The sequence below is a fragment of the Centroberyx gerrardi genome, chromosome 7 (assembly GCF_048128805.1).
Source record: "Centroberyx gerrardi isolate f3 chromosome 7, fCenGer3.hap1.cur.20231027, whole genome shotgun sequence".
NCBI classification, from domain to species: Eukaryota; Metazoa; Chordata; class Actinopteri; order Beryciformes; family Berycidae; genus Centroberyx; species Centroberyx gerrardi.
This window is the reverse complement of record NC_136003.1, coordinates 33,800,672-33,813,171: the sequence shown is the minus strand read 5'-3', so window position 1 is coordinate 33,813,171 and position 12,500 is coordinate 33,800,672. Positions and strand designations below refer to the sequence as shown.

The 12,500-nt window shown below is 42.5% G+C and overlaps 1 protein-coding gene across 3 annotated transcripts in view; it reads right to left on the bottom strand.

Annotated features, from left to right (window-relative positions):
• Nucleotides 1-8,313: 8,313 nt before the first annotated feature.
• The window catches only part of arhgap27l (Rho GTPase activating protein 27, like), a 33,185-nt gene continuing 28,998 nt past the window's right edge, over nucleotides 8,314-12,500 (bottom strand). For all 3 annotated transcript variants that reach the window (XM_078284440.1, XM_078284442.1, XM_078284441.1), the window contains 3 exons: nucleotides 11,373-11,507; nucleotides 9,977-10,082; nucleotides 8,314-9,384 (listed from right to left, as the gene is read on the bottom strand). In XM_078284440.1, coding sequence (XP_078140566.1) covers nucleotides 9,207-9,384; nucleotides 9,977-10,082; nucleotides 11,373-11,507 — 419 coding nt within the window. In that variant the 3' untranslated portion in view covers nucleotides 8,314-9,206. The remainder of the gene's footprint in view (nucleotides 9,385-9,976; nucleotides 10,083-11,372; nucleotides 11,508-12,500) is intronic.

Sequence of the window (12,500 nt, the reverse complement as noted above, 5' to 3'; positions counted from 1 at the left end):
GCTCCACAGGAAGTTACAAAGTGTTTGCAGGTGTACAGCAGAACCCTTTCTGTCCCGTCCGCGTCGCTGTAGCTGTCTACACACCAGTCCATTAAACTGGGATTACATCATGTTTACTGTGGGATTAATGACTTTCTACTCACCGTGCTGCTCACCTTCTAACCACCGTTAACGCAACTTGTTGTTGAATGCAGCTCAGCTGCTAAAACGAGCTGGCTAATTTAACGAATTTAGTTCTGTAGCTCAGCTGGTAGCTCGGTAGCTAGCTAGCTAACGTTAATACAGATGAATACAGTTCTGTAGCTCAGCTAATAGCTTGGTAGCTAACTAGCTAACGTTAATACAGATGAATACAGTTCTGTAGCTCAGCTGGTAGCTTGGTAGCTAACTAGCTAACGTTAATACAGATGAATACAGTTCTGTAGCTCAGCTGGTAGCTTGGTATTTCTGATGGAAGATGATTGAAAGTCTCCCTTACTTGTTGGATGTTGTTTCCTTCTCCTTCTTGGTTTAGTTCACTTAAGTGTTTCATCTGGTTTCAAACAACAAACGTCTCCATGGCAACCAGCTGCTTGGGCGCGCTGCCGATGCGCGCACACGGCACAGCAGCCAGTCGGGATAATCATCATATTACAGTAATGGCAACTGTTTGCACTGCAGCTGCTTTTTTAACAAGTTTTGTATTTGAAGCTGGCTATAACTGCAACTAAAATACTACCTACTGAATACACACACACACACACACACACACACATTGTGAACACACATCAACACAATAACATCAATACATAATGTTGCTTACAATAGTATATAGAGTATACAATAGAGTATTTTTTGAAATGAGTAATTTTCCGTTCACCTCAGTATGTTCTGACTAAATCCACGACAGAGGACAGGTGTCAGAAGGTGAAACTGTGGAGCTGCAAGGCAAGAGAAGAAGAATCTGACTTTGTTTTGGAACAGGTTTCTTTTTTTTTTCTTTTTTTTCTAATTCAGAGAATCAGAGAATTTGACTCTGACCTCTCTGCCCGTTAGTCACATGGAAAAGACATGAGACTCTGGAATTCAGTAACGTTTACTCTGAATGCATTTTAAATGAGACACGTTTTATTTTTATAAGTAGATTTTACACCAGTAACCTTACCGAAGTAACATTTAGATAGATAGATAGATAGATAGATAGATAGATAGATAGATGGACAGACAGACAGATAGATATTTTTTATCTATGTGTCACTCCTCAACATACAGATCATACAGAGTAAAGTGCATTAGTGGCTTTGCAAATAGTACAATAAACACTTGACCTCACAGCTGTTTGCTGTCATGAATCTGTTTAGTTTTATCTGACTGCCGTCGGGCTTCATGTCTTCCTCCACACATCACAACACAAAACTCATGTTACAACTGTTAGTGAAGAGAAGGAGTTTTATTCACACTCAGGACATCTGTGTTGTTTCTGGCCATAGAAAATCGATGGGGAATATCATGTCATTATGTGGTCAGACAACATGTGGCACAGTTTAAAATTAATACCATGCCTAACTTTGATCCATCCCTGGTTGTGATAATAAATCAACAGTTTCCTCTAGTCTTTACTATATTCACAATAGCACATTAACTGTGGTTATTTTCCTTAAAAACGAGTGGAACAGTTTCAGTTAAATGTGAGCCAGAGATTGTAAATTATAAAAAGAAGTGTTGATGTTGTGATAATGATTAGAATGAAGTTGGTTAAAAGGTGTAACAGCAGGAGGTGGAGTCTGATGTTTCATGGCTGCTAATAAAGAGTTTTAAAGGGAGAAACCCCATAAGTGGAACCATGTTGATAAAACACAAGGGTTAACAATACTTGTACTTGAGTAGGATATATACAGTATATACTGTATATATACTGTATTTTGAGTCTGTTGCAGCGCCCCCTGCTGGCAGCTTCAGTCAGTTCAGCTCCATCAGAGGAAAACAAGTCATGTTGTAATGCTGTACAGAAACAACAAGGCAGTGACGGTCAGATACTGGTGACGGGACGATAAACTGAAATTCAATATATCTCAATATAAAACATGACAGTATGTTGTGTCAGGAACATGAATGGTGATATCAGCTCCATGTTATTCTGCTGTCAGGAACATGAATGGTGATATCAGCTCCATGTTATTCTGCTGTCAGGAACATGAATGGTGATATCAGCTCCATGTTATTCTGCTGTCAGGAACATGAATGGTGATATCAGCTCCATGTTATTCTGCTGTCAGGAACATGAATGGTGATATCAGCTCCATGTTATTCTGCTGTCAGGAACATGAATGGTGATATCAGCTCCATGTTATTCTGCTGTCAGGAACATGAATGGTGATATCAGCTCCATGTTATTCTGCTGTCAGGAACATGAATGGTGATATCAGCTCCATGTTATTCTGCTGTAGTAATCACTAATGAGACTCTTGACCATCACAGTTTCACAAGCTCTCCATCCAAATTATATTATTGTCACTTTGTAACGACATTTTTAAATTGTTGTTTACATTCTAGCGGCCAATGGCATCGCTAGAAAGATCTGAGTCTCAGAAATAAACAGAATTCTGCACAGTCAGACTTTGTTGTCACTGAACTTTTATTGATCACATGGTATCCTGGTTGTATTGATCCTGAACCTCAGATCACATAATGAATCATATTAGGAGAGAAACTTATTGTCCATCACTACCAGATACTATGGTTGGCTAGCTAACAAGCTGACATTATCTAAACACTAAATCAATCAGATGATCAGTGATGAAATGATCAGTTCAGTCAGAAACAGACAGAAATGAACCATCTGTTCAATTCTGTTGAGACGACAGAAACACAGTCAGCTGTTCAGAGCTGAGGACCTCCAACATGGCCGCCATTTATTTATTGATTTCTTAAGGGTTGATGGTTGTGGAAGGAGTTGTTCCAAATCTGCTCTTGTTTTTACTGTGAACAGCCAGGAGGGAAGAGACGAGTCTCCATCAGCTCCAGTCAGCAAATCATCCGCTGATCTCAAATCAGCCAGGTGGGTCGAGACTGGACTGGGACTGCCTGTGCTTTTATGGGAATTATGTAAAGTAATAAATGTGTGTGAGTGTGTCTGTCCTCTCTGAATAACCATTCCAACTTAACCTCGTCTCCTAACCAGAACAACTCAGGCTTCTTGTTTTGCATTTTCTCAAATAAAAGCAGTCTTGGTTCCTCATATAACATACAATGAAACAAAAAATGAAATTCATCTTCAACAACACCCAGTTCACATACAGTACAAAGTCTCTCCTCCTCATCAATATAATTGAACCTGCCCACCTTAAGAAACTCTCATCAAACACATCTGGAATATTGTTACCTGAAAATAAATCAGCAAAATCACTTTCCCATTTATTCAGCACAAGGGCAACCTTATGCTCAAGTTCTCCATTTTTATTTCCCTCCAGAAGATCTGAGGGTTTTTAGTTTGTAAATGCTCCAAATGAAGTGCATAACCTCTGTCAAATCTCCTCTAGTAGATTTAAAAAAAAAAGTAGAGTAAAAAATAATTTAAAAAAAAAAAAAAAAGAGACAAGCTTTCCAGATGGTGAAAACCCTGACTGGATGTGAACCCAAACACAGTCCATCAACATCAACGGACACAGAACTTCTCGCCACTAAACTGAACTCATTCTTCACCCGTTTCGACACTCAGGACTTCACAGACGAATGCGTCAAAGAGCTGAGAGCCCTCCCTCCACTGGACCCCCACGAGCCGGCCGCTTTCTCAGAGGAGGACGTACGGCGCCAGCTTAGCCGGTGTAAGCCAGGCGAGGCCCCGGGGCCCGACGGCATCCCGGCAAGGGTACCAATTCTTCACTCCCTCTTCTGCGAATCCTACCGGTCTGCCACGATACCGACCCTCTGGAAAACCGCAACGATAATTCCAGTGCCCAAAAAATCCCGACCCACAGAACTCAACCATTACCGCCCCGTTGCCCTCACATCCATAATAATGAAGTGCCTGGAGAATCTGCTGCTACATACCATCTTGCCAATTGTCAACCAACAACTGGACCCCCTCCAATTTGCCTACAGGGCCAAGAGGGGCACAGAGGATGCTGTGGCCTGCCTGCTGCACCTCCTCCTCCAGCACCTGGATTCCCCAGGCGCCTTCGCCAGGATCCTCTTCGTGGATTTCAGCTCTGCTTTTAATACCATCCAAAGGCATCTATTGATCCGGAAGCTACACCAACTCAACACTCCCCCCCCCCCCCCCATCTGATCCATCTCCTGCACAACTTCCTCAGTGACAGACGGCAAGCAGTTCGGGTAGGCACAACAACATCACCCGCACTCACCACCGACACCGGAGCCCCGCAGGGTTGTGTGCTGAGCCCGTTCCTCTACACGCTGTACACCACTGACTGCACCAGCCCTCACCCACCACCACTTACCTCAAATACTCTGACGACACTGCCGTTCTCGCTTTTCTCACAGATAACCATTCTGTTCTGGACTGTCATAACACTGTTGCACACTTCACCCAGTGGTGTGAGCGTAATTACCTTCATCTCAATGTCAGGAAAACAAAAGAAATAGTAATAGGGACCCCGTCACCCCAGCATCCCATCCTCATCAATAACGAAACCGCTGAAATAGTTGACGGCTTCCCCTGTCACTTCATGATCCAACTTGGGGAGTTCATGTGAAATTTCCAAGTAGGAATATTGTTTATTTGACATCCGATAGCATGAATGCACAATTAAATGGCTGGTGACAGTTACATGAACACAATATACATGTATTGTTATGGAAATTAACTCTTCAAATGAACTTCCACTGGGTTTCTGTTGATGAGTTTTCCTGTTCAGCCTTGGTGTTCATTACAAAACTATCCAGGAAAAACAAAACCTTGCAGGATCAACTTACAGGAGTCTTACAGCAGTCACTGCATATTTAATATGTAATACACTGCAGTGTTTCACTAATCTCTATAGTAAATTACCACAAGCAGGCTAAAAAGCTAGCCAGCCAAGCGCAGCTGTAAGTGCATTTTCAACAACAAAATACTTGTTCTGAAAACACTTAAAGCGTTTTAAAAATATCTGATGACACACAGACCATCTTAGTAAAATAAAAAATTGTGTTCTTACTTTTGTAATTCTTGACAGCTGCAGTATTCGTTACGGAGGATGCGACCTCGGCTAGTTCATTTTTCCACAGGTTAGCCTAGCGTTAGCTTTTTACTAACTGATTAGAAATATGCTTTAAAACTCGTAAACCAGTGTTGATTTGTGAAGATTATCTCTTTAACAAAACATGAATATCATAAGCCCGCATTAAACCCAGGACTTATTTTCGTTATCAATCCAAAACCGCATTCAAAAACTCATGGAAGTTACAGTGAGGCCGAGGCGGAGCGGGACACATCGCCATGGTAACCATCATCCCTGTAAAAAGTGCCCTCTAGGGGATTTCTGCTGTAATAACATCCCATGATGCTCTTCCAAACAGCATGATAAAGAACTGGCTCAAACAGACGAAGAAACCTGAACATAGAAATCTTGTTTATTATTTTTATTAAAAGTCAGTAAAATACCCTCTTATGTACAGAGTCAAATCTGCTTTTCTTCCATAATCATATATCTTGACATTGTTCTTTGTTGTTGTTCGGTATCAACCTGAATATATAAAAACATACAGCATTGTACAGTTATAATCTCTATATTCTCTGTTGGACTGCATCACAGTGGCTGTTTGTGCTGAATTCACTGTTTGATTCATCGAAAAAAGAACGACAGTAAACGCTTTCCTGTGAATTCAGTAAGGCATCAGAATGAAGGCAGTGCTGCGTCAATACACTCCAACATCAGAGTGAAGTCCAGATGATGTGTGTGTGATGCAGTGTGTGTGTGTGGCAGTGTGACCCAGCTACTGTGTAAACATCATATAGAAGTTATAATCACCTGGGTTTGCTCTACTTCAGCTGACCCCATCCTGTTTACTGTTTACAGCTCTGTTTCCATGGGGATATTTGTAATATTCTGTTTATTCCTGTATATTAGTGATGAGGTGATCTGGTGAAGCCACACCTGGGTGCGACCCAGCGGAGGTCTGGAGGAATACTCGTTTTAAATCGTGGGATAACGAAATCTTTCAAACAGGATTCTCCCACAACCCCCGGTTTGTTTTTCTTCCTGTTAGCTTAGCCACAATGCTAATTGCCAAGTAAATTTGAGCTAATCCCTCGCACTCCGACTTTCCCCTTAAATTTCCCCTTAAATTTCCCCTTAAGTAGCTTCAAAGTTAGAAGAAACATTTTTTCCATATTCTGTATCTTCTGTTCCAACGCTTCCTTGAAGCTCTAGCTGCTGATACTGAGTGAAATATTCAAACACAAGACGCCATGTTTTTATGCCTGCACCATTACAGCAAATGGAAATAATCTAGATTTAATTTTCTACACGTTTCCTTGTAATTCAGCCTGACATGTTTGGTATCTTTGGAAACCTTGGGTTCTGGACTAGAATTTAAAATAAAGTTCTGTGGGTCTGAACAAAGCTTGGGTGCGCAACGTGTGTTTGTAATGATAGTCCCGCCGGTGGAACCGACGGGGTTTTGAGATTAATGTGAGATAAAAATGGATGAAAATCTTTGCAGCAGTCTCATTACAGCAATTTCACTTTTACCAAGTAAATGTCCAGAAACAAGTTACATTCTCCTGAAAAAACGTCCAATTTGTTGAAATCGGTGAAATTATCTGCCAGTGCAGTGAGATGATTTCAGTAAAAAAAAAAATCCTAAAAAAAGCTTGATAAGTCAAGATGGAATAACTGCACCAGTCTGCAGTGTGGGACAGGAGACTGTGGACTGTATGAAATATCAAAAGCTACAGAGGTTATATCATGTCACTGAGGCCAAATTTGGAATCCAGTGTTTAAAACAGGTAAAGGCTTGTTCATTACGACCCGAAACAGTAATAAAAAAAAAATAAAATTAAAAAAAGAACTTTCTACTTGGTGTTGCAACATACTGACTAGGAAAAATATTTTTCTGCGCAAGATAAATGCACCTGACTGTTCTGAGTAAAGTAAAAACAGACAGCTGGTTTTCTTCAGTAACCCCCCCCCCCCCCCCACACACACACACACACACACACACACACACACACGCTGCTCTCCAGTGTCTGCCTGTGGCTGCTGGGAACACGAACGGTTTCATTTTAATCATTTTAGTCTAATGCTTCACCTGCAGGGTTCGGTTCATTTACACAGAAACAAAACATCTGAAGCTGAACCTCCGTCTGTCAGATCTGATCCCCTCATGGACTACAGACTACAGGTAATCAATAAAGTTTCATCTAATCTAATCTAATATAATATAATCTAATCTAATATAATATAATATAATTTAATTTTATGACCCATTTTTGGCAGCTAAAACAATTTAGTGTTTGTGGGTTTGCCGCTCTGTCACCAGTGGGTTTTAAATAATGATAGCTAATTTTTTGTCTATTGTTTGCTTGAAGTTGAAGTGCTCAGCTACTGGTTTCTCCTGCACAGCTCTACTGGTTCTACTGGTTCTACTGGTTCCACTGGTTCTACTGGAGTCTCAGGTCCAGACAGATTCGCCAGCTGCTGCACACAGGACAGCTGTGATTGGCCGCAGCGCTCATTATAAATCTTAGGAACGTTAATGGGAGCGTTTGATTTGACAGTGCAGTGGGCATTCTGAATAAAATGCATTGAAGTTTTTCTTTTTTACATATTGTACATATCAACGAATTGTACAATTATTGATCATGGAAGCTAAAACTGAGATGTGCGATTATTCAGGATTACCTGTGCAGCCGTACTGTCTGAACAGGTAGAAACAAAATGAAATCTGATTGGTCCTGTTTACTGTCAAACTCCACTGAAGGCGTGTTGTGTTGTGACGTTCTAGCTGCTCCACTGAGCGCTTTTATTTTGAAAGAGGAGAGGAATAAAGCTGACAGCAGAACAGGTTCCAGTATTCTGCTGCTTGTTGGTCACTTTGAAACTCACTTTGTGTCAGGCTCTTCTAACTGAACATCACAGCTGATGTGGATCGATGTTTACATTGTGATTCCAATTCAATATTAATTTTATTTCTTATTATTTCAATGCACTGCCAACACCAACGCAGCAGTGCAGCGGACTGGACATCACATCTGGACTACGAAGGGATGAACATGATATTTGAGTAAACCCTTCCTTCCTTCCTTCCTCCCTCCCTCCCTCCCTTCCTTCCTTCCTTCCTTCCTCCCTCGCTTCCTCCCTCCCTTCCTTCCTTCCTTCCTCCTCCCTCCCTTCCTTCCTTCGTCTACGTCGACCCTCGGTGAGCTGAATGTGAAGAACATGGACAGTTTTCCTGATGGAGGAGAAACACTGTTGATCCACTTTTAAGGAATGAAAAAAAAAAAAAAGTATTTATTATAGCTTATTTTCTCATGGACCCCCATGTTTTTAAATGAAGCAGTGGGCTTTCAACAGGTTTCAAGGGTCCAAGCGTCATGAAATTGATCCGAGGCAGTACAAATATTCAGGCTTTTCATGTCTCAGGCGGAGACTTCGTGTGGGAGTGCATGGTGACGGTGATTAGATCTGATGGAAATCCTCTAAGACAGAATCACTTAGAAATCCACGATGGACCAGGATGGACAGACCAAAAGATTGAGGACTTTGAGTGAAAATGGTGTGAAACCCGTTCAGCGTGAGATTCTTCTTCTGGGGCTTTTCAGGTCTCGGGCCGGCAGAAAGACGCTGAAAGATCGGTTTTGCAATTTTTCCTCCTGAGAGACTGTTGGACCGCCACTTTATCTGGACTTCTCATGTCTCTTAATTAAAAAAAAGAAAGAAGAAGAAGAAAGAAAGAAAACAGAATCCTTCGAGGCGGAGGAGACGTTTAGGTTCTAGAAGGTTCTAGAGGATTCTGGGAGTTTCTAGGAGGTTCTAGTTTGTTTTTTTTTTGGACCGCCGCCTCATCTGGGCTTGTCGTGTCTCAGGGTCGAAGGTGGCCGCTGGTGAAGACTTCAGCTTGTCAGGTCTCAGAACCGGTGCAGAGTTCCAGAGGGTTCCACGCGGGTTCTACCTGAGACGTCCCAGGCCCCGGAACCTCCCGGAAACCTCCTGGAAAGGTTTTCAGAGGGTTCTGGAAGGTTCCAGAAGGCCCTCAGAGGTTCCAGAGGGTTCCGGGAGGTTCTATCTCTGGGAAAAGACGGTGAGGAACTCGTTGAGGATGAGCTCCACTATCTGGTTCTGGAACACCATGTGGACCGTCAGATTGGCTGACTCGGTCTGGGGGCGGAGCAACGTGGGGCCGAACACTATGGCAACGCTCTGAACGGACATCCGGTTAGACTCACCGTGCTCGATCACCCTGGAGAGAGAGAGAGAGAGAGAGAGAGAGAGAGAGGGAGAGAAGACAGAGAGAGAGAAGACAGAGATGAGAGAGAGGAGAGAGAGAGAGAAAGAGGGAGGGGAGAGAGAGAGGGAGAGAGAGGGAGAGACAGAGAGAGAGAGAGAGGACAGAGAGGAGAGAGAGAAAGAGAGAGAGGAGAGAGAGAGAGGGAGAGAGAGAGAGGAGAGAGAGAGAGAGAGAGGGGAGAGAGGAGGGAGAGAGGAGAGAGAGAGAGGGAGAGAGAGAGGAGAGAGAGAAAGAGACAGAGAGAGGAGAGAGAGAGGAGAGAGAGAGGACAGAGAGGAGAGAGAGAAAGAGAGAGGAGAGAGAGAGGGAGAGAGAGAAGAGAGAGAGAAAGAGACAGAGAGAAGGAGAGAGAGAGAGAAAAAGAGGACAGAGGAGAGAGAGAGAGAGAGTGTTAATATGTTACTAATTACTGGATGTGTATTGGATTTTGAAAGTGATTGACGTGATTCTGATTAGGTGGAAGTGCGTGTGCGTGTGTGTGTGTGTGTGTGTGCGCGTGCGCGTGCGAGTGTGTGTGTGTGTGTGTGTGTGTGTGTGCACTGACTTGCGGAGGTGTCTGAACAGCAGCTCCATGGTGTCGTGGTTTGGCAAAGGCAGAGAGCGAACCAGATCCTTCATATAGGAAACTCTCTGGCTGTAGTCTGGGACTTCTGCATGGACACACACACACACACACACACACACACACACACACACACACACACACAGAAATATATTTATACATGCATACTATATATACTGTATATGTTGAGTACACTGCCTGTCGTCTGGGACACAACAAGTATATTTACACTTCTACATTCTTCTGTTCCAGTTATTTTAAATGCAGCGCCTTGTAAACGTTTTCACCCCCTTCACTTTTTGTACATTTTGTTGTGCTATGAAGTTATGTCAAAATACATTTATTCAGGATTTTTTGCCTGAGTTCTATGCAAAGCAATCTGTTCCATCAAAGTGAAACCAAATTAAGATAAGATTTCACTTTATGTGTAGAAATGTATGTAACAGCATGAAATTAAAATAACAGAAACATCTATTAAGAATTCGTTTGGGCTGAACCGCCACACTAGCAAAGACTCAACATTTCTTATCTTGTTCCTCAGATGTTTAGATTGTATTTAGTGGCTCTGAAATCAATGTTTTTCATTTCAAGTTTGGGATTTTAGGCTGCAGGCTTAACCTAACCTTCATTTAAATATAGAATGTAATTAAAATATGTATCTCTACAAACCAGTAATCCCTTAAAACACCCTTACATTTACATTAATTCACCCCATAATTCATGCAAAATCCTCTTAAAATGAGTTAACCCCTTGTACCCTGACTTTACCCTTAAATTACCCCTTAAGTAGCTTCAAAGTTAGAAAAAAAAATCCTAACTGTACAACAATGACATCCATATTCTGGATCTGCTGTTCCAACTCTTTCTTGAAGCTCTAGCTGCTTATATTGAATTAAATATTAAAATACAAGACGCCATGTTGTTATGGCTGCACCATCACATCAGTGCATTTGTGCATCATTTTATACACATTTCCCTGTAATTCAGCCTGACGCATTTAGTGTCTTTGTAATGATGGACCCAGTGGCGGGGCGGAGTTATTAATGAAGGAGACCCCATCAAAACCTCCTTAAACTCCCCTTAATGTTTGACTGCTTACTTTCTAATTTAATGTAAAATTCAGGGAGACAGGAACTTTCCATTAATAACTCATTAATAACCTGTAAACCTGCACAAAAGACATGAAAAATCCCTTAATTTCTAGTGTCTCTGTGAATCAACCCTGTGGATAACTAATCTTTATGTAATGAGAAATTAAGGACGTTTCAGGGATAAAATTAAGGGGTTTGGTTTCGTAATGTATACATACAATAACTTTCCAGTAACTTATTGATAAGTAATACATCCATAGACAGTGTGCTGGGTGTTCAGTACTGACGGATGGCAGCGATGAACTTGCTGAAGCTGCTGAAGGGGAAGAGCGGCTCAGGAAGCTCCCGCAGGAACAGCTTCAGCGCTCCGGCGATCACATGGATCTCCTCCCACTGTCCGTCCTCCAGGTCCAGCTGCTCCTCTGTGTGTGTGTGTGTGTGTGTGTGTGTGTGGGGGGGGGGGGGGGCAGACAGAGAGACTCATTTTACCTACTCTTATTTATATATCTGATGCAATGTCACACAGCTCTGTTTACACATTTCTTTATTCTAGTAGATCTTTAATTGTACGTACATTTTTTGTTTTTATTTCACACTTGCTTTGGCAATGTAAACATATGTTTCCCATGCCGATAAAGCCCCTATGAATTGAATTGAATTGAGAGAGAGACAGAGAGAGAGAGAGAGAGAGAGAGAGAGAGATACAGATCCTCCATATTCAAAGGAAAACACCTACAAATGCATGTAGGGCAGAACTAGGTAGATCATCCACAACATCCACAAACAGGCACTAACAGTCTGGAACCAGTAGATCCAGACCCAAGGAGAGCCTCCACTTTCAAACCCAAGAGCTGAACCCACAGCAGAGTCTCTGTGCTGACCAGGCTCACACCAACCCTGCTGCACCAACACCACGAGTCCACCGGTTATTAAACTATACAAAGAAACCTATCTGGAACATTGGAATAAAGAAACTAAAAGCCAAAGTTAGAATGTTATCTGATGATGACCAGGTTCAGACTCAGAGAGACAGAGACAGATCCTGACCAGGTCCAGACTCAGAGAGTCAGAGACAGATCCTGACCAGGTCCAGACTCAGAGAGTCAGAGACAGATCCTGACCAGGTCCAGACTCAGAGAGACAGAGACAGATCCTGACCAGGTCCAGACTCAGAGAGACAGAGACAGATCCTGACCAGGTCCAGACTCAGAGAAACAGAGACAGATCCTGACCAGGTCCAGACTCAGAGAGACAGAGACAGATCCTGACCAGGTCCAGACTCAGAGAGACAGAGACAGAGACAGATCCTGACCAGGTCCAGACTCAGAGAGTCAGAGACAGATCCTGACCAGGTCCAGACTCAGAGAGACAGAGACAGAGACAGATCCTGACCAGGTCCAGACTCAGAGAGTCAG